Source organism: Pyxicephalus adspersus, chromosome Z, assembly GCF_032062135.1.
Source record: "Pyxicephalus adspersus chromosome Z, UCB_Pads_2.0, whole genome shotgun sequence".
In the NCBI taxonomy this organism is placed as follows: Eukaryota; Metazoa; Chordata; class Amphibia; order Anura; family Pyxicephalidae; genus Pyxicephalus; species Pyxicephalus adspersus.
Genome location: NC_092871.1, coordinates 17,089,396 through 17,115,045, shown reverse-complemented (window position 1 = coordinate 17,115,045; position 25,650 = coordinate 17,089,396). Strand labels below are relative to the sequence as shown.

Sequence of the window (25,650 nt, the reverse complement as noted above, 5' to 3'; positions counted from 1 at the left end):
TGAAGAAATTTTGGCGATATATATATAAATATATATATATGTATGTATTTATTTACATAAGGATTTGTTGAAGTCATTTTTGGTAGTATATGGTAAAAGCAGACCTAAACTCAAAATTTTTACGTTACATAAAAGACATCCCTTTTATTTAAATTTTTATTTTAAGTGCCGCGGCGATTAAGACTGAATGGGAGTGCAAAGCCTCCCGGGATACCTACGTCACACATCCCGAGAGGCTTCTTTGCAAAGAAGGAGCCCTTTCTTTAGTGGAAGAAAAAAATCTCACGTATGCGTAGTGAGATCAGATCATTTTCCCCATCTACGTCAATCTCGCGCCTGCACAGTGCAAGATCAGGTGACGTAGAAAGAAGAGGGATGATGTCAGTGCCCAGTGCCGAAGAGCGATACCGGGATGATGCGGGACCCATTTGAAGAAACCTGCCGACGGGTAGACGGACCTCCAGGATTAAAGGTGTGTTTTAAGTGCTTTAAATGAGTTATCACTGACAACTGCAGCGGTGAATGTAAAGAATACATTTTCAAAAAAAAAGAAAAAAAAAAAGCAGTCTACCTCTTTTTCATTTGTCCTTTGTGAAATGTTGATGTTTAAAGAAAACATGTCACAAACCAAAATATCTATGTAGGAAGTCTTGGCTCAAAATGAACAGTCTATTAAGACCCCTTTTTGTTTTAATATTTGCTACCATGTGTTTACATATTTTTGATAAATATGTTTTGAATACCCAAATCTTAGGAGGGGCTGTTGGGCTGTCGAGAAAATTGTCTTGAGGAAGAACTGCTCTACGATAACTGAAGCACAGCAGAGGTCAATTATGGCTTTTCTTTTTATTAAATGTGAGATTGTCCTAAGTCCAGGCACCAACATCCCTTCATTGTATTTGTTTTTTTTTATGGGCCAATTTACACTTTGTCCAAAACATACTTGATCATAGCCTGACCCATGGTTTCATTTTAAAGATCATCACAGAGAATTGTCAAAATGCCCAAGGCAGTAGAAATGACACTATATACATTAATGTTACTGCGAGTTATATTGAATTTAACACTTTTGCCTCCACTTTCATTAGGGAGGGGTGAAGTAAAGAAAAAAAATATAATACATTTACAAAATAAACATATTTTAATAACATCATTTTCCTTGAAAACAAATGAGCACAAGGGTCTGAGGTCTATTAAATTTGAATGCTTAGAAAACTGATGCTATATGCATACAGATGGTGTGAATCACCATCACCGTTTTTTAACTCTTGCTCTTACAGTGGTCAGATCTCTGTAACTCAATTCAATGTTTCTGTCACTTCCGAAGACATTACAAGTGTCTTGCTGTTCCAACTTGATTTTCTTTTTAACAACAAAGAATGCAGCACCAAGAGTTAGACTTCATGGAATGGAGTACCTGGCTGAGGGGGATGTTGCTGCTGGAGATATAAGATGGTATGTGATCTACCAGCATAAGTTAACAAAAGAAAGCATTATAAATTTGTAACTCAGCCAGATGAAGAAAAAAAAACTCCATGATCTTGCCAGTTGAGGTGTGCGCCTCTTATAAATGGACTAGCAGGGAACCAGTGACAGTCCAACCTCTACTGCTTTTTCTTCACATGTGCACAGTCGTATTTACCCCGCACCACTTTAAGTTTAACCCCAGGAAGGTCCTGCGTGCGGCCACCCTCCACTAGGACAATGCTGTGCTCCTGTAAATTATGTCCTTCACCTGGAATAAAAACCACCACTTCCTTGCCATTGCTAAGCCGCACACGGGCACATTTCCTGTTTGCGGAGTTGGGTTTCTTAGGCTTGCGGATCATAGTCTTCAGTACGACACCCTTCAGCTGAGGAGCGCCACCCAAAGGACCATACTTTGGAGGAGGGCGCTTAGGCCGGCCAGCTCGGTGCATCTGATTTAGAGTTGCCATGCTACGGGACAGAAGTGGAAGAGCTGGATAATTTGGAACAACTGTCCGAAAGAAGGAGGATCCTAAAAAAAAAATTGTGAATATTCAGTAAAAAAAATAAATAAATAAGTAATGAGTGAGCACTCTGATAAATGCATTTCCATGGACAACTCTTGGACCAGCCTTTTCCTTACTATTAATGACAATCTAAAGGACTTAACTCTTGATAATGTTTTTTTCCTCCTCCAATTAAATAAAAAATTGTCATCTCACCATTCATACTGTATGGTTGGGCTTCCACAAACACACACACTGGATGTTTCCTTCCTATCTTATCAACATATATCAACATCATATTACCTCATATCAACATCCTATTACCTGATCCTCATCTCTCCTACAGTCAGTTCGTTTGACTGGGGTAAAGAGATTTGTATGCTGCTAATTGCTATTATTAGAACTGTTAGCTCCTTCCCTACTTACCGTAGTAAGCAACCTGGATTAGGCAGATGTTCCAAATCTGCTAGCTGAAAATTTTCCGTAGCTCAATTAGCTCATGTGCAATGATTCTCGTCTGATATCGCACAAGAATCTGGCACATGTACAGTGCTCATCGTCCATCGTCCGCACAACCGTCCTGGTGGATTCATGGACGATGAAAGATCATAATGGAAGTGAAGGGGGGAGAGAGAGCAGCGGGGTGCCGATCCGACGTTCTTTCCCTTCCCCTCCATAGAGCAGAGTGGCACTGCATGTACGGAGCTCGTTCATGCATCCTGCAGTCGATTGTTGTTGGAAAGGACCGTGAAAGATCTTTTACAATGACAATTATTGCACATGTGTACCTAGCCTTAGAATACACTATAGCTGGTATAGAAGGACAGCAGCCAAAGGACCAAAAACTTCTGAATTAAACAATGGCAACTTTCATATTTCTTCATATGAGAGTATCAATTTAGGTTTGACCCTTCAATCAGTGTTTCCGATTTTGTTCTATACAACCCTTGCATTCCTCCAAAGATTGCCAATGGTTTCTTTAGCAATGAGCAATTTGTGCCTCTCAGAGCAGTATAACTGACACCAATGATCTTTTCGTCTATCTGTAGGGTGACATTCTTCCGAATGGTCAGCAATATAGGAAGCGATCTTCCCACTGACCACCACACTAATTTACTTTGAGCTGTAGATCGAATAATCATAGCTGGGGTTCCCACTGACCCGAAAGCTAATTCAAGAGTTGCCTCATGTTAAGTGATCACCACTGCCCTAAAGCGTTTGAGTTTTGCCTGTAATGACAACCTGGGCTTTCCCTTCCTCAACCTTTCTAACATGAGGGACTCTTCAGGGAACCCCCTTCTATAAATACTATATCCACAGTTTACTGTATATTAGTGTGGTGGTCAGTGGGTAGAATTCCTCTTACATTGCTGGCCAATGGGAAGAAAATCACCATTACAGAAAAAGGTAATTGGAGTCTTAAACTGACCTGAGAGGTACAAACTGCTCATTGCCTCCTGAGGAATGCTAAGGTTTCACTGAAACTTGGTTGAGAAAGACTTGAATAAAGTTTAAATACAAGTTTCAGACTTTTAAACCTGCATATGAAAGCTTCCTGAACTTGCATCTCCATATTTTGGTCAACAGGGTTATCCAAGTTCACCAACCTGTAGTCCAAGTTCTGGATGTTGCATTTATGATCTGAAACCTAAAAGCTCCATTTTGTCTGTAACAGCAAAGTACCAGTACTTTATATCTTAAGCTGATCGTGGCTCTTTAAAACAAGTTGGTTTCCAAAAAAAAAAAAGGATGAGAGCTGCATGGAAGAACTCCAAAACTGTACACTATTATTGTGTCTTCTAATGATACAGGGCTCAGCGGAATGAACCACTAAGCTTGGTGGGAGAATAGAAAAAAAAAAAAGATTCTATTGGAGAGAGGGGAGTTCTCTTCAATGTAGAGGAAATCTGTAAAAAGCAGGCAGGTTGTTTATTGCAGAAGAGACAGAACTTACCTGCCTGATCGCAATTCTTCCTGTAATCTGTACTGAGCAGAAAAAGCACAGCTCAGTTTATGATCCTAGTATTGTGGGCTTGCAGGAATGAAATACTTTCTGATCATTTAAAAAAAAAAACCTTAAAACCCATTTTTCAAACTTGTATACCAGTCTTCTTCTGACTTATAAAACCCTCACTACTTACCACCACTCCCTTTCCCCCCCTCCTATTGTGTGGTACTTCACACACCTTCTTTATTGTAAGCTCTTCTGGGCAGGGTCCTCTCCTCCTGTGTCACTGTCTGTCGTTTTACAATAATGACCTCCTTGATAACAGAAACTTAGAGAGGAACTAAACTGAAAAGTGCAAAAAAAAGATCCATCCAGGGGTGTCTTGCATTAGGTTCCGGGTCATCTGTCCCGGAGCTGGCGCTCTTTGCGCCACTATCTTTTTCACTTCTTCTGGGTTCTTCATCCTACTTCACCCTACCCAGGCGTCAGATCGGGTGACGTAGGAAAAAACTTGCCGCTCTCACTGCGCATACGTGAGATAGGCAAATTTTTCTCTTTGTGCGAAAGGGCCTCCCGGGATGCGTGATGTAGGTATCATGGGGGCCTTTGCGATCATATTCATTTTCGATCACCTAGACGATCAAGAATTAGAGGGCAGTGATGCACCTTTTTTTTTTTTTTTTTTTTTTTTTTAAAGGGTGTTGCATTTAAAAAACAAACCAACACATAGAATTGTTACCCTACATAAAAGGGTTTCTGAATTTAGGTACGCTTGAAAGCGGAACCAAATCCAAAATAAAAAGCACACCTTTAATCCCACAGATTTGTCGGGAGGTTCCTTCGTTTAGTATCTGTCTTTGGCCCGGCGCAGAGGAAGCCCCGGGCGCGGACATTTTCTTCACTCTCCTTCTGGGTTCTCCTATCTACGTCACCCGATCTCACACTGCGCATGCGTGAGATCAGCAATTCTTTTCTTCCATTATAGGAAGGGTTCCTCCTGCACGTCTGAGATTAAAGCATGAGCAGAAGGAGCACTCAAAGCCTCCCGGGGAGTGTGACACAGGTATCCCGGAAGGATTTGCACTCCCATTCTGCCTTGATCGCCTCACCAAACAAGACATAAAAGGGGAGGCGCCGCACCCTTCTTTTACTTTATATATAGTGGTTCTCTGCCCTTTTTTGTAAAGTAAAAATTCTAAGTTCAGCTTTGCTTTAATACCTTCCCGCGTTGAAGAGCGGCTAGATTCTGTATCAATATATAATATGGAAGAACAGACTTACCCCATGACCAGGGCGAGGAGACCAGGCTCCGAATTCCAGAAAGGAACATCATTAGTCAGATAATTTTATCTGGAAAAAAGAAAACATTCTGTAATATTACTGGCTGCACTTCATCATTATACATCAAAATGATCTTCAAAAGGAAAAGAATAATAAAGGCAGCAGCTGCAGAGCAGTACAGGAAGACCACTCAGGATAAACTCCTCTACAATATAATAATTTGGTATATGATGTAAGTATATAACAAATACATACACAAATAAATATATATACAATCAATTAAATACTTCTAAGGTAAGGAAGGCATTTAAATTTTTCATTGCAAAAACATCAGATGATCCTGCCATGAAAGTCCTTGCTCAGCCACTTCCTGCTATAAGGTGACAACACACAGTCACTGGGTACCAATTGCACTCCTGCGTTGTCACCGAGACACAGGGGTACTTAATTAAGCAACAAGGGGCTATTTTAAGAAATTAACCCTGAGAAATGTCATGCAGCTACAGCTGGAGGGGATCAGGAGAGGAATTTTGTCTACTAAATGTCATTCAGGGGTCACCTCTACTTTAACTCTGTTTCTACGATTACAGTCTGATATACTGGGAGATAGGACTGAATAATGACCATTTGTTATTGCAGCACTATAAATCCCAGCATGCCTTGCTGAGCCTCACTCACCTTGAGGAGCCCCCACACTCAGCTCACACACTCAGTACGCCATGTGAAACTTCTTCCGGGTCACGATGGCAAAGGCGGACCTCCCAAGAGCCGGCTCTCATTCTTATCCAATCAGAAACCTAAAACCCCGACTACTTAGTAGGAATCCACACCTCTTTACCAATAAAATCAAAGCACCGCCTTCTGACATACGTATTTCGGGTCAAAGGACCTATAATTATTTGATTGGTAGCTGGCATGCAGGTTAAACCAATGTCAGATGCTAATGATTGGTCAGTTACTGTGTCAGAGCTTCTGGTTAGCTTTGTGATTGGTTAGTTCGGGAGTTCGCGGAGGCTCCAGTTAGCTCTGTGATTGGTCAATTCGGGAGTACACGGAGGCTCTGTGATTGGCCAGCTTTGTGTCCCCGAAAAAGATGGCAGCCCGCATGCTGGTTAGGTTGTGTTCCCGGTCGCTGTGGAAAGGGGCAGCTGGGAGCCGGGGACTGAGCGGGCAGGAGCCGGTGAGCCGCCTGTACGAACATGTGAAAGAGGGGTACAGCGGGCGTCCTCAGCTGGATATTGAGAAATTGAGCCGGGAGTTGGAGCAAGCGGAACGGGAACTGAGAGACCGGAGACCTGGAAAAGCACCGGAGGGGGAACTAAGAGCTCTGGTGAGGGAAGCTGTGATTACCAGCGCCACCTGCTGGCCAGTGAGCGTTCTGCAGGTGTCATTGCTCACCTCTTTGCTGGATCTGCACAGAATTAAGTAAAAAAAAGTATTCAATTCTCTAAAAATCACAGTCATTGGTGATGTTACCACATTTGTCAGAGAAGCTCACAATCAAATGACCCTTCCATAATCATTAACATGGTCTAAGGCTGTGTTTCCCAATCAGGGCCCTACAAGGGTTGCTGGGGGTCCCTTAAACAACATTTTTCCAAAAAAAAAAAAAAAATGTAAATGGGGACAATTAGGTTAAGATTATCTTTGGCTGAATCTTCTCCTGACCTGGCTCAACCCAATCAAACCCCAGGCAGGGAATTTTTGGCAAAGTAAATTAAGTATATATTGGTAAAATGTCAGCAAAGTAAAACAACAACGTTAGAGTATGGTTGTGGTACAAAGAAACAATAAAGCAGTCCAAGACCCATTAATAGGTCATGGGTATAGGAACCTATCTCTATACAAAACTCATCCTAAATAAAACTTAAAATCAATAATGTGTTATTTGCTGACGCGTTTTGCTTCTTTAGTGGTGGATTGAGATTTGTTGTAGAGATTTCAAAGCTTGACACGTTTATGGTTATTGCGGACAGTGGTACCGTGTTCAACCCAGAAATAAGCTGGGTGGGAAGATATTTTATGTGGGTGGCAGCCCCTGTGTTGTGACCCACCTAATCAAATAACCACCCAAAAACAGCCGGGGGGGTTACTGAAAAGTGTTGGGTGGTGCACCCAGCCAAAATGGGCTAGGGGGAACACTGTGGTAGAACATGGAATTCACAAGACAGACTAGTTGTTTAGATTCCTGGGCTTGACATTCTTATACTTATTGCAGTGTAAGGCCCTGGTCAGCACAAGTATTCCCCAGACATGAGTCCCCCAATCTAATACTGCAGTCTTCACTTTTAGCAAGCCCCTGCTCAGCCTCGGGAGACTAGTTGCATCTCCCAGCACTCGGTTGCCCCCAGGACTTAGTGGGCAAGGGCTGAAGTCTGGGGATGGGCTGACAGCACACAGATAGAAGTACCAGGATTCCAATAGACAAGTCCCGAATTCAGGGCCAGAGATCATAACAGATAATCCGTCCACCAGATGTGTGACACTGGGACAAACAAGCAGAGTCGGGGTCACAGGCAAGAGGTCGGTCCGGGCAGCATAAACCCGCAGGGTCAGAAACAGGCAAAGTCAGCAACACTAAATCAGTCAAGAAACTTTCCAACACAGATTAGCCCAGCTAAACCCTACAACAGGCCCTGGTGACTGGGAGCAGAGGGGCTATAAAGTCCCAGCAGCCAATGGCAGCACAGGACTGAGTCAGGAACTGATCATCTTCTAAAATCCCCTTCAGCTGTGCACAGCCTCAGAGTAAGTGCTGGGAATGCCGATAAAATATCCCAGGCTGCACGGCTAAAGAGAAGCAGGGGCCGCTGCTATCTTAGTTCTCCTGGACAGAATAAACCGTTTTTTATACTGTGATGCCGCACAGCACGGAATCACCAGACAGATAAACATCTCCTAACATGCAGACAATGAGAAAATATTTGGATTGAAAATATTTTATTTTTTTTAAGCTTAAGAAACAAACAATTTCATCTTGAGGGTAATGCAAATATTGTTCATGTTGGATATATTTGTAGGGCTTCAATTGTGTATAATCATATTCTCCTAAAGAATATATTTGGTATCAAAGTGGCCACATTGGTCATATCAACCAACCAGATCTCAGAAGCCTAGAAATAGAAGCTAATGTGTGAATAAATATTTTGCCAGACCTGATTCATTAAAGCTCTCTTAGGTTGAAGAGGGATACACTTTCACCAGTAAAGCTGGGTGATCCAGCAAACCTTGAATAGATGTGGTTTATGATTCAAAACTTTGCTAGCAAATGAATTCGGAGAAATCTATTCCAGGTTTGCTGGATCACCCAGCATTACTGATGAAAGTGTATCCTCTCCAGTCTTGAAGAGATTTAATAAATCAGGCCCATTGTGTTTTTCGGTATTAAGGGATCTCCGATCTTGTTGATTTCACAGTTAAGTTCATGGGAGCAGCTGCAGAAGGTGAAGCAGGATATTCACAGCCTGGAAGCGGAGAAAATACTAATAGCCAATGAGATCAAGAATATGACAGTGAGTACTTTCATTTTATAATGACTCTCTGTATATAGGAAAATATTTACAGATCATCTGTTAGTCTGATAATCATGTAATTATACAAGGTTGGTATTGGTTAAGCACACCTCACAATGCAATGCCTGGCTTCAGCAACCCTTTGACAGTAGCATTGCATTATCCTGAGGGGTGCAGCAAAGTTTTGACCTAACTTTTCTGAAAGTAGCTATGGGCTCAGGGATTTGCTTCAACCACAATCTTAGAGGTTTGATGTACTTATTAGCCCATGATGTAGCATGCTGCAGCTGGACTAATTAGAACAGGAATCTGAGATCATCATTTGCATTTGTCAGGGATTAAAGCAGAACTAAACTCAAAATAAAAAAACACACTTGCCCTGAATCCTGCAGATTAGTCTACTATACCAGTGGTTGCCAACCTTTTCTCTTCCACAGACCACTAAAATTACCTGCTCCTGACTGCACATGCGCAGTCATAGTGATGTCATTGTGACATAACCCCGCCCACTCTCCCATCGCAGATCTGAGCCTGAAATGGGAGAGTGGGTGGGTTGTGTCCACGAACACAGCCTGCCCACTACGCTGAGCCTGGGAACTGTACGGGGGACGTGGTCTGTGGTTCTTGCCATTGGGGTCTTTCTCCTGACAACGGCCAGAGCAACGGACTACCAAAATTTTCTCGCGCATCACCAGTGGTCCGCAGACCACCGGTTGGCGACCGCTGTACTATACGTCAGGAGGTTTCTTCATTTGGGTCCCGCATCATCTTGGTATCCGTCTTCCTTTGCGCCGGGCGCTGACGTCTTCTTCTTCTGGGTGCGGGATCAGGTCAGGTAGATAGGGTAAAAAGATTGCCAATCTCACTGGACTTGTGTGAGATCGGCACTTTTTTCGTGACATTGATCAAAGGGATCCCTCTGCGTATGCCCGAGATTAGGACGAGAATCATCTGACGTGTGTACATAACTGTCCCTAAAATTGGCTCACATTCTAGTGTCCCTACCATGGTCATTTTTGGGGATGTGGCAGAAAACACATACAAACATGAGGAAGACATACAAACTCCATGAAGACAGCATATTGGAAGAGATTCAGACCCTGGACCCTAGTGCTGCAAGAGCAACAGTGCTAGCCACCGAGCCAACAATGCCTTCCACTGTATGCAAGTTGTTACTTAAGCTGTCCTGCATAATTCCATAATGTTCTAATGGCTGGATGTTTTCGCCACAAAGTTCTGCAGGGATCCATGTAAGCTGCTTGTCTTGAAGGAAAACCCCAGTGTGTATTTAGCTCTCTCACTGTGTTAAAAGTTTCCAGAGGTCGTGTTATATATATGAAACCCAATTTTATTTCATGCTTTCTCTAAAATGCCTCAAGGCATTCCTAAAAATGTATCCATCTAAACATAAACCATCTCATTTTACTTTTGTCTGCATACTAAATCTAATTAGAACTGCAGATATAGGTAGAAATACAAATATACATGCATGTAAGTGTTATATATATTCAATATAATATATTATATATATATATATATATATATATATATATATATATATATATATTTATATAATTTAGTTTGTTGATGTTTTAATATCTGTTAAAAAAGATATAATATTAAAGCATGTAATCACCTGTTCTCCGCTTTGGCTTCGTGTAATTTTGTGTCTCTCCCACAGCTCACACATGATCGCCAGAGCCTGCAGTCAGTAAGTACCGGTATAATCTGTATATTATTTTTCTGATGAAAAAGCTATGATTAGGAAAAGTAGGAACGCGGTCAACACATTTTGCATTACTACATCATTGTGAAATTAATTCTAGGATTACCAGCAATGTGTGGTGCAATGTCAATGTGTTGCAGCATTTTGTATTGCAATTGCCCACCTGATGTGAAATTAGGAGGTTGCTGTAGGCAGCTGTAGATTGGTTAGTTTCAATCAATTTTTTTCAGACAAAAAAGGTCTTTGTATATTTTGACTGGGTAAGACAAGTCATTTTTTTTTTTTAAACAATCAAATGTATCCTGATACACCAGCCTCAGAACTTTGATTTCACTATGCCTTTACCTGCATGTTTGTAGGGCAACAGGGTTTCCTTAACACTCTTGAATACAATGCTTGGTTTTAAGAGTCGAATCTTACTTGGAATTTTAAATGTGATTGCTTATAAAAGAGATAGAGAGTGAGTCTGACACAGACTTGGAACTTGCATTTCTGCTGACCCTTTGTGGAGTTGTATGTGCTGTTTATTGTAATTGATTACAAAGAACAGTGATTAGGGTGCTTTGAATGAATTTTCTAATGTTAGCACAGCTGCAACATTTTCTAGCAAGCCTTAGCATACATTGGTTTATTAACAATCTCAACATCATAGCTCCCCAGCTATCAGTCCATGAGGAAACGAGGAAAGGAAATCCGTCAGCAGCTTAGCAGCTTCTACCAGCTGGAGACTGATCTTGAGGATTCCTTCTATCTCCGTGCACTAAAGATACCAAACAGAACGCACCCCAGCACAGTGAGTACCAGGCAATCACTAGTTTATATGTCTTTGCCTCAGGGGTGAATTGATGCCTATGTATACCAGTCACCTGAGACTGTTGACATGAGATCTGTTGATGCCTCCTCCCAGCATGCCCTATTTTTTTGGAACTGGTATGATTTGTTCTGTAGTCAAAAAGTAATCTATTCAATAATGTAAACCTTTCCATACTATATACTAAAACAAATTTTGTTGATATCTAATATATTTTGTTCATTTTTGTGAGCGGCTCAAAAAAAACAAACACCAGGGCTTAGCAATATTTGACATAAGTGGCATACAATGCCACAAACAGAGCCAGCCATCGTGGATAATGTTACATCGTTCAATTGGTAAGGAGGATCGCCGTCTCCACCCAAGTCCACTATGGAGCCAACGGTAAAGATGATGGTTCCCTAGCATGCAGTGGTGACAGGTCCTGGGTAAAAAAAAGGGAGACGATCTCACATGCATGCATGAGATCGCATCATATTCCCTTTCTGGAGCAGCCAAGCCTCTCAAGATACCAACGTCACGCATCCCGGAAGGCTCTGTGCTCCTATTAAGTCGTGATCGCAATGGCACACAAAGATCTGAGCTTTTCTTGCCAATTATCCTTTACTGATTCTTGACAGCTAACATTCCTGTTTATAGTCCTATAATTATGTAGAAAATCTAAAGTTTCTGCATGATGTTGTGGATCATAGTTCAGGTCCTCACATGGGCAGGTCAAAAATGTTGATTGTTTTATTTTTAGTCCAGCAATGTGCAGACCTGTCATCCTTTATTTGCCTCTCTCTCTTCAATGGTGACCTTGAAATAGTAAGTAAGGGTGGGCTAAAAGACTGAGCCCCAAAAAGGAAGCTTGATAAATGTCTTGATTTCCAGTATTTTAGATCCCGTTTTTGTATCCTTACACTGTCTAATGCTGCTTCTTTCTTTATATTCAGCCAATAGGAGAAGAGAGCAATGCTCGAGAACTGGAAGTAGTTGGAATGAAGCCTGGTAAGTACATGTTTGTGAGGGGATAGGTGTGGGTATATATCTGTTCTGTGTTGACTGTGTACTAGTGTGTTGTGTATACAAACAGAAAGCCATATTAAGATTGCAGAGATAGAATCCTTTAATAAAAATAAACATTTCATACATGACAAACTATTCTCAGAGCACTATGGGCTATCTAAAGTAAGTGCCCAGAAAAATAACTACTACAAAAAAATGTAAATTGGAGCAGGGTAGGTGCCTGAATGTGACATGCCTCCTGCAGTCTCTGCACAGCAGGGCTGGAATGTGAGAGGATTAATCAGTACAAGGAGCCAGTGTTCATTTACTGTTAAAGGAATAAAAGGAATGGAAGAGCTCATCTATGAGAAGAGATTAGCTTAACTGAATCTATTCTCCCTTGAGAAGAGATGTATAAGGGGGAATATGATCACCCTGTATAAATATATAAACAGTCCATATAGGAAACCTTCTTCCTAATTATTCCCTTTAAAATCAATGCAAAGGACAAGAGGGCACTCTTGTGCGTTGGAGGAAAAGAAGTTTAAGCTCCGGATAAAGAAGGAATTCTTCACTGTAAGGTCTGTGAAAATGTGAAATTGGCACCCTCAGGAAATTGTTTCCGGAACTACTATATATTGCTTTAAGGATAAGCTGGATGCTAGAAGAATAGCACAGAATATAACTGGGTATTAAGGCTTTAAAGTAAAAAGAACAGAGATGGTTGATCCACGAGAACATCCGATTGCCTCACGGGATCAGGAAAGAATTTTTTTCCCCTGTTAAAGCAAATTGTACCAGTTTTTTTTTTTTAAATTCCGCTTAATTAGCATTGTCCCTAGGGCTTTTATCTGAAATATATTTCTTTCCCTAGTGGTGTAACTTGATGGACGTATGTCTTTTTTAACCTAACTTCCGTGTTTCCATGAAAATAAGACCTACCCCGAAAATAAACCCTAGCATGCTAATCATGCAAGGGAGAAATATAGGCCCTACCCTGAAAGTAAGCTCTTTGGCTTCTTCAAAGTGTAAGGTCACATGGTACGCGGAGGGATACCAAAAGGACGGAGAGAGCAGAGAGACAGAGCAGGAGATTCAGGAGGTCCAGAAATCCCAAGGTGGTTATTAACCTACTCTGGTGTGACACTACAACTAATAGGAGGTTGGTGGACTCTCTTTTCAAGGGGTCGTTGCTAGTATTTCTATCATTAGCAGCAATGCATATTTATTGACTGATTTTTTTTTTTTTTTTGCTTTTACTTTTATATTGGTTACTGTTCTGTGTCTGCATGTTACTCTATGAGTCATATAATAATTGTCAGCATTTTCTTGTTATGTTGCACTTGTTTGCTTATGAAGCTGTATTTTTTTTCATTAATCATTTTTGTCCATTCTTATTAATGACTTTCTGTATATAACAGAAAAAATAAGTGATTTTGACAGGTCACAGGTAACACAGAGGTATCTTTCTAAAGATTTTTGTACATCAGATAAATAAGACATCCCCTGAAATTAAGCACTAATGCGATTTTTAGAGGTAAAATTAATATAAGACTCTGCCTTATTTTCGGAAACACGGTAGGTAACTGCTGTTCACCCTTACACTATCAAGTCCCAGGCTAGAGCAGGCTTAGAAAGACCTAGAGTTTTCATGTAAGTGAATTAAATGATTCCAGTAATACTGATCAGGTCTAGTGGAAGAAAAAGTACTGCGTGGTAAAACTCTGAATTAAACCGGATTCTGTAGCTGAAGCTGTTTTTGCTACTTTGTGTTATGGGTGTAAAAGTGATTCCGCTAATATGAGAAACACTGTATACTGTCCCTTTTCTGTGTCAGTATTCTTATGTTGTGTCATATTAATTTTTTTTCAGAGTTTGATTTTAAAGTTCGAGGCCACCTGGAGATAGGAGAAGACCTGGATATTATCAGACAGAGGTAAAAAATCTGAGACATTGAAGCCATCAAATATAATGTTATATATATAAAGACAAAAGCCTAAATTCAGGCAAATTGATAAAAACACAAATCAATCTAGTAAGGTATTAAAAAAAATCTTGATCTTCTTTTTAACTACAGCTACTGTAAGTACTTGATTGGGCATACACTTGGAGAGGAAGAGGTGGTACCTAGTCTGTCAAGATCTGCTGCAGACATTCTGACAGGAGAGACATCAGTATGCCGCTGTTCTCTGTCCTTTTTGTAGCCATGTTTTTTTCAATGTGTTGACCAAACTGTGCTGTTGCAGTAGAAGTTACCAATCTGCCTCTGTTGAAGGTCTGCTTGGTAAAAACAGGAATGTAGTCTAGTTATCCTCCAGGTTTTTAAAGGATTTTTCCAACCCCAAAAATCAATAGGTAATAGAAAAAGGAGGCCTTTTTTTTCAGTGGCAAATATAGGTGTATTGGATTGTAGTAAATCACATATAACACATAAAGCTGTGTAACAAATGTCGGAGGCGCTGCAGAGAAATACATGTGCAGTGACACCTCGACTAATGAAGATAATTCATTCTGGAATCACACTCTTTAGCTGAAATCTTCATTAGCCGAATCAAAGCGAAAATTCAGCTGAATGGGCTGCGGTTTGTTATCGTTCATCCATTAATGCATTCGTTAGCCGAGTCCATTTTGGTTAGCCGAGACCGTAACACACCAGAAAAATCTTCGTTAGATGAAAAATTTGTTAGCAGGGCCACTTGTTAGCCGAGTTAGCACTGATTTAATTGGCCCTTAGCTGATATATCTATTCCTCTGCAGTGCTTCCAGCTGCCAAACTCTGCAAAGAATTGGATACTTCTTTTCTCTTTTTACACTATGTATCAGACTATATTGTGTATATTTATTCATGTTTACCATTGAGGTATCCATATCATAACATCCTACAACCTGTTACAATATTTAACACTTACCGCAAGTCCCCTGAGGAAGCCAATAGGCGAAACGCCTCAAGACATGGAACGCTCTCTTCTTTGCATATACTTGTGATTCTTAAAATTAGGAATCCTTTGTCTAGTGAACAGGTCGCACTCCCAATCTAATTGTGATTGGGAACGACCGATACCATATTTTATGAGCATTTGTTACACAGCTTTATGTGTTATATGTGATTTACTACAATCCAATAGACCTAAATTTGCCAATGAAAAATCCTGCTTCATCTGTCTCCTTTTTTATTACCTGAAGGTCTGCTTTCCTGGATTCCAGCTTTAATGAGAACCTGTCACCTGAGCAATTGACACACTCTACCTCCTAACATTCGATTTACTTTGATACCTGTCATCTGATCAACAGGCAGAGCTCTATAGGGCTAAATATTTTTTAGGCTCTGTGTTGGAAAGTGTGGGTGAAAGAGGTGCTTCCTTAAGAGGACCTGTTAGTTTGTCCAGAAAGGGCAAAACGACCGAGCCACTTTAAAGCACTCTATGACACCAACATGTACAATTACTCAGGGTCTGAATTATATAGAAGACATCTGGATATAGCAAATACCTGATTAAGTAATGGTGGCCCCAGGCAATTTCCATACTGAAGTCTTTTGCTAATTCAGTCTGCCTCCTAATCTCTCAGAACAAGAGTGGGATGTATCTGTCATAACACAATAGACTGCAGACTGTGAACTCAGTTGTACCCTTCTGGGTGTCTGTGTGGAGGTAAGCCCATTTGTTTGTCTCTGTACAGCAACATATGCGTGTTCAGTAATAATGATGTGTAGAATACAGGAGATGATGAGTCACAGGTGGAGAGATGAAATAGATAGGAGGGAGATATGTGGGCGAAGGTTTATATTGTGACAGCAATGGCATATGGAGGAAACTCTTTCAAACCCAGCAGTCTCCATGCCAAGTCTAGGCAAACAGACACTCTTTGCAAATCTATGCAAATATTATGGTATTACAATAACCATACAAATCCCCTGGATTTGCCATTAGATCTGAATAACGCCTTACAGATATTTACAGTTTCATTCAGTTGTTTGCTTCTCTGCCCTGTTTTCCACTTGCTCTTTATATCTATAATGGCTGTAGTGGGTAAGTAGGTTTCCAACTAAACTTAATGAATAGGAATTCTGCTCTGCCAGATACACAACGATCATCAGCTAGCAAGTTAGGAGTTCAGGTTGGGGCTTATATATTCAGGTTATACCTAGGGCCTGATTTATTAAAGCTCTCCAAGGCTGGAGAGGATACACTTTCTTTGGTGAAGCTGGGTGATCCAGCAAACCTGCAATGGATCTGATCCAGGATTGAAAACATTTGCTAACAAATAGCACATGGCTTTTAAGAAATCCATTCCAAGTTTGTTGGATCACCCAACTTCACTAAAAGTCTTTCTCCCATAGTTTGTTGGTTATGGTATGGCAGGAACAGCACAAGAGGCACGGCATTAACTCAGTGCGGGGAAGATTATTCAAGATTAGTTTTTTATCCCCTGGGCAGACTTTGTAATGAGATACACGAGAAGTTATGTGATTGATCTCCTGGAAAATGGGACATCTTCAATCTTCCCCTCATTGAGTTATTGCCCTGCCTCTCGTCCTGTTCCTGCCGCACCTTAACCAACAAACTATGAAAGAAAGACTTTTAGTTGACAACTTCCACCCAATATAATACATCTACTCCTCCTGAGGAAGCTATGTAAGATACCGTGAAACGCATAGCGAAAGATTGGAATCCCTCGCTTTAGAGGGTTTCCAGGAGATCTTTGCTGGTGCTAACGATGTTTTTATTTGTTTTTTGGTTATGCCAAAAAACCTTGAAAGTCCTGTTATCTGGTTATTTAACCAAAAAAAAAATGTTTTTTAGTTCCAGTTGTTTGGAATGTGGCCTGGTTTATAATAATTCTAAAGGGGTCTAAACTATACTATACAGTTTTATTGTAAGATACAAAACACAATGGCATAGAACATACATTAAAAGTACAAAATATGAGCGTTAAAGAATAAGCACTGTGAATCAAGTCAACAAAATTATGTGTGAGAGAGATACCATTACTTGATTTTTGCAATTTAGTTAGATGAAGAAGGTGATACAGAATTGTTGGTGTTAGTTTGTCATACTTGTTGCTAAGAACAAACTAATATTGAGATATAAAGGACATGAACTTCAAGTGCCATATACCAGTCTGGGAAAAACTGGATTTGGGAGATAACAGATGGTTGGTTCACCTTTTCCTAAGAAATACCGTAAAGTATGTTGGACACATTGGTGTAGCCTCTGTTGTGTAGCAATAAAGCTTTGCCATTTAACAAAAAATAACGTTTAAAAGGGAAATGAAAACCAATTTACATTGTAAAAATTTCGTATCATCGCCCTATACTTTAATGAGAAGAGAAAGGCAAAAGTTGTCTGTTTTTATTCCCGATCAGATTATATAGTGTTTGTTTTTAACAGGCGCCTCTCACATATTTCGGGTCACCGATCCTATTATCTTCGAGGAGCTGGCACAATGTTACAGTATGCTCTTGTGAACTTTGCAATCAATAAACTTATAAAAAAGGTAAGGGAACCACTTATCATTGTTATACACATTGGTGCCCACATCCTACTGGTTTACTCACCAGTTATTTTGTCTCCTCTATCTGTAAATTACATTAATCTGGGTTCTGGTTGAGCTACATAAATCTGTTAAATTATGTTACATCTGTCATTCAATGTCCTTGAAAGCTGTTTAAATGACATGTATGGCCAGCACTGGTCTGTGTAAAATAATGTCTAGTACTAATAAAACATTCACTACTCTTTCTTATCCATTTCAGGGTTTTATCCCGATGTCTGTTCCCGACATGCTGAAAGGAGCTGTGTTTGTAAGTACTGTCTGGTTTATAGTTTCTTTGATAAAGGTGTAAATGTATAAGCTTATCACACACTTTACAATTTGACAATGCATTTTTCTTTAGATAAATCAACAGCCATGTATTCAAAATTCTGCCTTATTTGATACTGAATAATTAGTCAGTTCAAGTCTGTCCAATAAAATATTGGGTAGTTCAAGTTCGGGCCTCATATTACAAAGTTTTGGTAGATATAAAGTTGATCATGTGGTCAGATTATTACATATACAGTGTGATGAGCTCTGGGCTTTGTGCATTGGACAGCTAGGCTGCGCTTTGGGAAGTGGCTGGTTGGATGATCTGAATATTACCTTTTGTGTATTTCAGCTGATAAGCCAGCATAGTTCTGCTCTACCTAGTCAGAGGAATTCAGATTACCCATCAAAAGAGTTAGGTTTAGATTGACCCTCTGAGTGGTTTACTAGCAATCACATTCCCAAATGTAAAACCTGTTTAAATAAAACCTGTGATGAGATAAATATTTGTTTCTATTTCTAATGTCTTTCGAAAATTGCTACGTGCTTGCTATCACCCTTTCTTAAGCCAGTAACCCAAGACAAGTATTCAGGTTAAAAAGTTCGGACTTTATGTGATCATACCTGTGACTTCCTTGGAAGTAGAGGATCAGCATGACCGCCAGAGAACCAGCAGTTTTAGAAAGAGATTTGAGATTAGGATTTATAGGTCTAATCATGTAACATCTGCACTTTTCCCCTTCTTCATATGATTCCTGACATCTGTGTTCTTCCATGTGTCCTAGGAAGGTTGTGGTATGCAGCCTGGTGCCCACAGCTCACAAGTATACAGCATGGACCCATCCTCACACCCTGATCTGCACCTGGCTGGCACCTCAGAAGTTGGCATTGCAGGTAACGTTGCACTTTCTGTCCTAACACTTGAGGTCAACAATGAAAGTCTAAGTATTTTAATGTGCACTAGATTTATATTGAGCATTTTTTTGGATATACACATGACTGCTGTTTATACTGGACTCTATTTTACACACTCCTTTTTTTTTTGCTTTGTTTGTGATTAGCTCACAGTGAGGATTTAATACAGTAACTGACACCTTACTGCCCAATAAGCAAGCATCTGACCTAATTGCATTTATTCAAATAATGTACCTGTTCCTACTTACATACAAATTCAACTAAAGAACTAACCTACAGTCCCTATCTCGTATGTAATACGGGGACTACCTGTATTCTGTAATATCTATCTTACACACACACTTTGCTCCCCCTCTGTACATTGCATTATACATTTTACACTGACTGCTCCTCTTAATATGTTGTGCCATGCCTGAAGCACACACTGCTGTACTCTGTATGCTCTGCTACATCTTACACACACTGCTACACTTTGTGCACCTGACCAAAGAAGAATGATTGTTAGTAATTCAGCTGCTGTCTCTTTTTTTCAGGTTACTTTATGGATCATGCAGTACAATTATCAGATCTTCCAGTACGGTGAGTTTTGTATGTTTTGGTGCTATTAGTACTATTTGCCTTTCAGCGGCAGACACAGCCAACAGCGGGCCCTTGTGCAGAATTGACATGGGTGGGCCTTCCCTGATCATGTACACACCCTAATCATAGACTTTAATCAGAAGTCCTTAGCTAAGCAGACAATCACATTTGTAGAGATCACATTTGTTGCAGGTAGTCAGGACCTGGCAGGGAAACAAATTCAGCCCCTATCTTTCCTATACCCTCTTTGTAGTATACACTGTTGATAGTACACACCATGCGTGGGGGAAGCCTAATATGGAAGTCCTTGGCACCAGAGAACACAGGACTATCTCCACTTTGGCTACCTTTTTTGTTCCTGCTATGACTGCTATGTAATTCTCTGTCCTCCCTGGTTTTCATTAGACTGTGTTATAGTTGATCATGAATTGGTGAACTGAACTTTTTTATTGACTGTTTTTTGTTATTCTTTTTTTTTTTACACCCTTTCCTGGTCTCTGGTAAAGTTAAGGATTTGCTTTTTTTTCTTTCAGAACTGTCTGTCTCAGCACATGTTACAGAGCAGAGACAGACACAGGCCGAGAACCGTGGGGTCTCTACCGAGTTCACCATTTTAGCAAGGTTTGTTACTTCATCTTTTCTGTAGTGAGGAGATATGAAGCCTACCATTTCTGACCTCACTTCCCAACAACTGGCTAGCTTCTATGGCGATTAAAAAAGCACACAGGTAGCTTTGAAGTCACTGACCCAACCAAGAATGCAGAATAGGAGTTTTAACTTCAACTTTTTTTTATTTTGCATTATTGTTCCAGGCCAGTGATTTACAAAAGCAACCTTTCAGACAAAGCCATGACCCATTTTGCTTGTTACAGAGATTTACTTGCTAAAAGCGGGTTCCAGGCTTTTAATATACGTTCTTTCCCCCTTCAGGTAGAGATGTTTGGGGTCACAGCTGCTGAAAGTGGGACTGAAAGTCAGGAGTTACATGATGAATTCCTGCAGCTGCAGAAAGAGATATTTTCGGAGCTTGGTTTACACTTCAAGTGAGTGTCACATTTATCTTCATGTTGTGTAGCTAAACAACTTTGCATCAGCATGTGGTAGGACTGAGTTGCTGTGGCCTAGTTCTGAGGCCTATTATGGAAAAATAAAATTAAAACTCTTGTTGTGTTGTTAAAGCAGACCTCTGCTGAACATTTTTCATTTTAAAAATCATCCCCTGCCATGTTTAAAAAAGGGTCATAAATGCTTTCTCCATACATATGTTGATGTCAGCAGTTGCACTTGAGACCTTCAGTTTATCAGGTACAAAGACTACTGCAGACTTGCTCAATTGCTCAATGTTGAGGTTAGATTCACCTTGCTCCTGTCTCAGCAAGGATACTCCTTTATGTCTAATCTTGTCTTTTTAACAATCTCCCAGTCCAAGCATGGTCAACGTCTAGCCATTCATCCCTGCCAGTGTTTACTTACCTCTTCCAGCAGTGACTGCTTGCATTGTCTTTAGCTTGCTGGGTAAAAATATATTGCTGGATGGACCAAGGTCCCAGATGTAAATGTGATGTTCCTCGTGCAGTACAGTATCTTTTTACCATCTCTTAGATTGTAAGCTCTTTTGAGCAAGGTCCTCCCCTTCCTCCTGCATCATTGTTTATCTGTCTCTCATTTGCAACCCACATTTAATGTGCAGCGCTGTGCAATATGTTGGTGCCTTTTAAATACAATTTAATAATAATAATATTATCCATTACATTGTAGACTATTATATTGATTCATTTTAGGGTTTTGGAGATGCCAACTTATGAACTGGGGCTACCTGCTTATAGGAAGTATGACATAGAGGCATGGATGCCAGGAAGAGGAAAATATGGAGAGGTAATGAAGTATTTATCAATAAAGGAAATATATATATTCCAGGAATCACTTTTACTCCTTTTTGTTCAAGAATTAACATTTTCCTTGCTGTATTACCTTATTCCAGCTGGGGGCACTAGAGCAAACCTGGAAATACTTTGAAGTTTTTTAATTTGCATATTTTAAAATAAAGCGCAATGATCTGTAATCCTTCTTTTCATATTTTAATCACCCCTTCTGCACCCGCTGAAATTCTAATTCTGAACTTAGTGTTCATTGTGAGAGGGAAGTGGCTGTGCTGGGGTTGACCAAGTCATACTTTCTATACTTGCAGCATGGTAGTGTTATATATTGCATGTGCTGGAAGTGAGATGGACAGCACAATAAAACCGTGCATAGTTTAGGGACGGTGTCAGAAGGTGACACACCTAGAAAAATAATCCTATGACCCTAAAATAAAGACATTAAAAATTTTAAAGAAAAGAAACAGCTGACTTTATAGCAGCTTGAGAACAGTTTGCTTTTATTTGTTTGCAATTTTTCTTGAATATTGAGCTTCTCTTTTCCTATCCCTAAGGTTTCCAGTGCGTCAAACTGCACAGATTACCAGAGCCGACGCTTGAACATCATGTACCAGGATCCCGATGGCAAGCTGCGTCATGCACACACAGTGAGTGTTTTGTTTCTCTGTTATAGTGAGCTTGCATAAGCCAGGCTTGGTTAACATGAAAATCATTTACTGAACAATTCCAGGCGATGAGTGAAATCAATCATTGAACAGCTTATGCCACCCAGCACTCTTTATTGCTGTTTTAAATTTGTAATCTTCTATTCTCTAAACTGTTTTCTCACATATTCCTTCAAGTCAGATTAAAGAGTAGTCTGGGTGGATCTGCTTCATATATATCTTCTTGTTCTCTATTGCTCTTCGTAATGTCTCACCCATCAGATTTAAACTTGAATATAATTTTTGACTCTGAAAAGTCTCTTGCTACTGGCCTTTTTTAAGTTTCAGTCATTTTGTTTGTAGGACAGTATATTAGCCTGCCCTGGGTGTACCGAGCAATACCGCTACTGTTTTACAACAAACAAAAGGATTTTGTTTGTTCACAATCAACAAGAGTTGGTGAATTATAGTTGTATCTGAGTGAAAAAAATGCAGCCTGCTGTGTTGCCAGTGTGTACTTATAGCCCCGTTCTCTCTGCTGGTTTACAGGAAAGCCTAACCTGGTTATATCAGGTCCTGTGCAGCTAACACTGTGTATAGACCCCCTTCTATCTATCAATCAATAAACAGAAGAGCCTACCTTATCTTTATAGAGATTTAAAAAAAAAAAGGTGGTGTATTATATCTACATTTTTTTTTCAGTTTATCCAATCTGATCCTATTTCTTGTAGGTTAATGGTACAGCCTGTGCAGTCCCACGACTCATTATTGCCATTCTGGAGTCAAACCAGTTAAAGGTAAATTTTATAAAGCTTGTGATGTGCCACCTCATTTTATCTAAATAATTACACTAAAAAATAAAAAGCACATTTTATCATGGATGATTGTACAGGCTCTTGAAGTAAGCAAAAAATAGAATTGCAGTGGAACAATTTATAACAGTAGATCAGTTGCCTATTACAGACAGTTATTTTTTTTAAAAAGGAAATGATTCTGGCTGGCATGGGTATAGTCTCTAGTGTTTATACCCCCTAACCAAAATAATTCAGTTTATGTAAACCTTCCTTTGAGGATTATTGGACAATTTATACACATGCCTATAGCAATGGGATTTTCCTGCTATATAAATGAATTTTCCAGCAACTGCCATGGAACATTAAAAGTGAAAGCCAAGCAAATGGGTAATATGTTCCTAAAATACATAAATGCCAACTGTTTTTTAGTTCACCTTTTATCCCGGAGATTACCTTAATTTTATTACTTGGTTATTAAGAGCCATCCTTCCCAGTTGTCCTTAAAAGGTGCAACTTAGAGTTATCAGCAGTTTGTGCTGCTTTTAAACACAAATTTGGCATGCTTAGCACCATGGATAAATATTTTAAAGATTAAAAAGAGAATAAAGAGCACACATACCTGGTGCACTGAAAGAGGGATTTTTCACATAAAATTATAATCACCTACATTTAGTATTCCTGGTACAAAGCATTTACAAATCCGTAGCTTGTATTTTGGGGTAGAAGCAACCACTTTAGTGGCTATAACCACTAATACTTTTTGGCTTGAGAAAGTGGAAAGTTGCCTCCGTAAGCCTAATTCAGTACTTGCTAATTCAAGTATAGTTTTTTATGTATGCAAGGATAAAGATTTACTTGAATATAATAATGCAAATAAATTGGGTTATGTTTACAAGGGCACAAGCAAAAAACACAATGGTAGCAGGCAAATCCATGTATGAGCACAGAGGACACGGGCAATATAATGTTTCTGTGTTTGTAAGTTTCTCTTAATCTGTGATTCTTGTCTTAGGATGGTAGAGTACAGGTTCCTGAGGTCTTGCAGTCTTACATGGGCACAGATATTATAGAAAAGCCTCCATACACTCCACAGAAATACATTGGACCAAACCAGAAAAAATCTGATAGCAAGAGGACGTGACTTTGTTACCAAAGGTGAATGTGTCAGTATCGAAGATGCAGCACACCAACAGGACCATGTGGAATGAAAGTCTGCCATCTTTCTTCAATAGCGAACGAGGGAACTGAAAAATGATTGTGTTGCCCGTAGCATGCAGTCATTTCCCTTTACATTCAAAGCTACAGAAGCAAAATGACAGCTGGGATCTTGGTGTAAGGAACAACAGACGGCATCAATAATGACCTTTGAATTTCTTCTATACAGAGCTGCTAGCATTTATTTTATATATAAATATATATATTGTCAATAAATCAGGTCTTGATGGTGTGAATCTATCTCGTTGTGTTAAGATGAGTTCTGGGGAACACTTGAATTATCACACTTTGTTACTGGATTCATGGCAGAAAGTTCACCTTACTAAATGCACAATTTAATTCATTTTGTTACAGAAAAAAAACAAACAAACTGGTAATCATGTCAGGATTCAAATGAGCTTCTAACTTACTGTTGTGAGCTGATAAGTTTCAGCTAGATATTTGCATGATTTCCAGTTCTCTGTGTGGATTACTTTGTCATTGAGATGAGTAGATATGTAACTCAAAAATAGTGCTAATCCTTTTACATATAAATATATTGGGCCTCTCCCCTAAATAGCATATGTATGTTGAAAAAAAAGACCAAGGAAAGCTAGTTTTAGTGTGGTAAAAAGATAATATATTGTAAAAAAAACTATTTTAAAATAATACCTTACTGAAATGTGTAACAGTGTTTTTGTTGGTCTTTCCCATATAGATTACCATGGGAAGAGTGACCTGGGAAGAGTGTAAAGGTGTCAGTTCTGCTTCTTCATAAATACAGTAACATATAGCTATGTCCAGGCTTGCTGTGGGAACAAGCTCCTGGTAGCAGACACCTGGCCAGGCCACTCGGCTGCCTGCAATGCTACGTTGGTTCTTAGAAACAGCATTTGCACTTTTTTACAGCAGGAGGTACTGAACTGCCTATTGCCACCCTCATTTATTGTCTATGGGCTGCAGTGGTTCAGGGATATGAATAGGCAGCAAGTGCAACACAACCTTACCACAAGTCTACATATGGCCTTAGTGAGCACTGACACAGTAGAGATAGGAAGTGTGTTGGCTGCAGGATTATTAAGGTGAAAAAAAAACAAAAGACAAAGCAGCTCCCATAGTGGACTAGTGAATTGAGATAGATTACTGTAAAGTCCTGGTTCTGCAGGTGGTGAATAAAATAAACTTAGGTTGTAAAACCATCCCTACTTCCTTGCATGGCACAATGTACCCCTGCATCATTTTTACCCTGTGTAAGCTCAGGCTTGTAGAGGGGTTTGAGAAGAAGGAGATAATGATAAATAATATGTTCAGTAAAACATGTATCACATAGGGGATTGTGGTAGTAGTACAATGAAAATGTATATATAATATATGTTTGCCTAAATATGAACTTTAAATTCCCCCTGAAAAGTGAACTTTAGTTTTCTAAAAGTTCCTTTTTTGCTCAGTAGATTTTTGGTCCTGTGGCCAACAATGAAGGAAATTTTGAGTTTTAGCATTTTCTTTAAAAATGTTGGTATTTCAAGCTTTTACTTAGTCTATCCATCCCAGCAAGACTTTTTATTATATCCTGTGTTAACCTTTGGGCTTAGGTTCATCATTTC

General features: G+C 39.7%; 2 protein-coding genes across 3 annotated transcripts; one reads left to right on the top strand and one right to left on the bottom strand.

The window, feature by feature from the left end:
• Positions 1–1,122: 1,122 nt before the first annotated feature.
• Positions 1,123–10,431, bottom strand: MRPS12 (mitochondrial ribosomal protein S12). 2 transcript variants are annotated; one of them, XM_072429750.1, is made up of 3 exons: positions 10,351–10,431; positions 5,203–5,271; positions 1,123–1,999 (listed from the first exon to the last, which is right to left on the bottom strand). In XM_072429750.1, the coding sequence occupies exons 2-3, from the start codon at positions 5,252–5,254 to the stop codon at positions 1,605–1,607; spliced, it is 447 nt and encodes a 148-aa protein (XP_072285851.1). In that variant the 5' UTR covers positions 5,255–5,271; positions 10,351–10,431; the 3' UTR covers positions 1,123–1,604. The 2 variants fall into 2 exon arrangements, with proteins under 2 accessions (XP_072285851.1, XP_072285850.1); XM_072429749.1 differs by lacking the exon at positions 10,351–10,431 and adding an exon at positions 5,881–6,023.
• SARS2 (seryl-tRNA synthetase 2, mitochondrial) lies at positions 6,158–24,303 on the top strand. Its single transcript, XM_072429743.1, has 16 exons — positions 6,158–6,532; positions 8,619–8,714; positions 10,396–10,425; positions 11,093–11,233; positions 12,187–12,241; positions 14,111–14,174; positions 17,629–17,734; positions 17,994–18,041; positions 18,829–18,937; positions 19,492–19,537; positions 20,071–20,158; positions 20,468–20,580; positions 21,319–21,412; positions 21,969–22,061; positions 22,790–22,855; positions 23,865–24,303. Exons 1-16 carry the CDS (start codon positions 6,296–6,298, stop codon positions 23,991–23,993), a joined length of 1,515 nt encoding a protein of 504 aa, XP_072285844.1. The 5' UTR covers positions 6,158–6,295; the 3' UTR covers positions 23,994–24,303.
• The last annotated feature ends 1,347 nt before the right edge of the window (positions 24,304–25,650 follow it).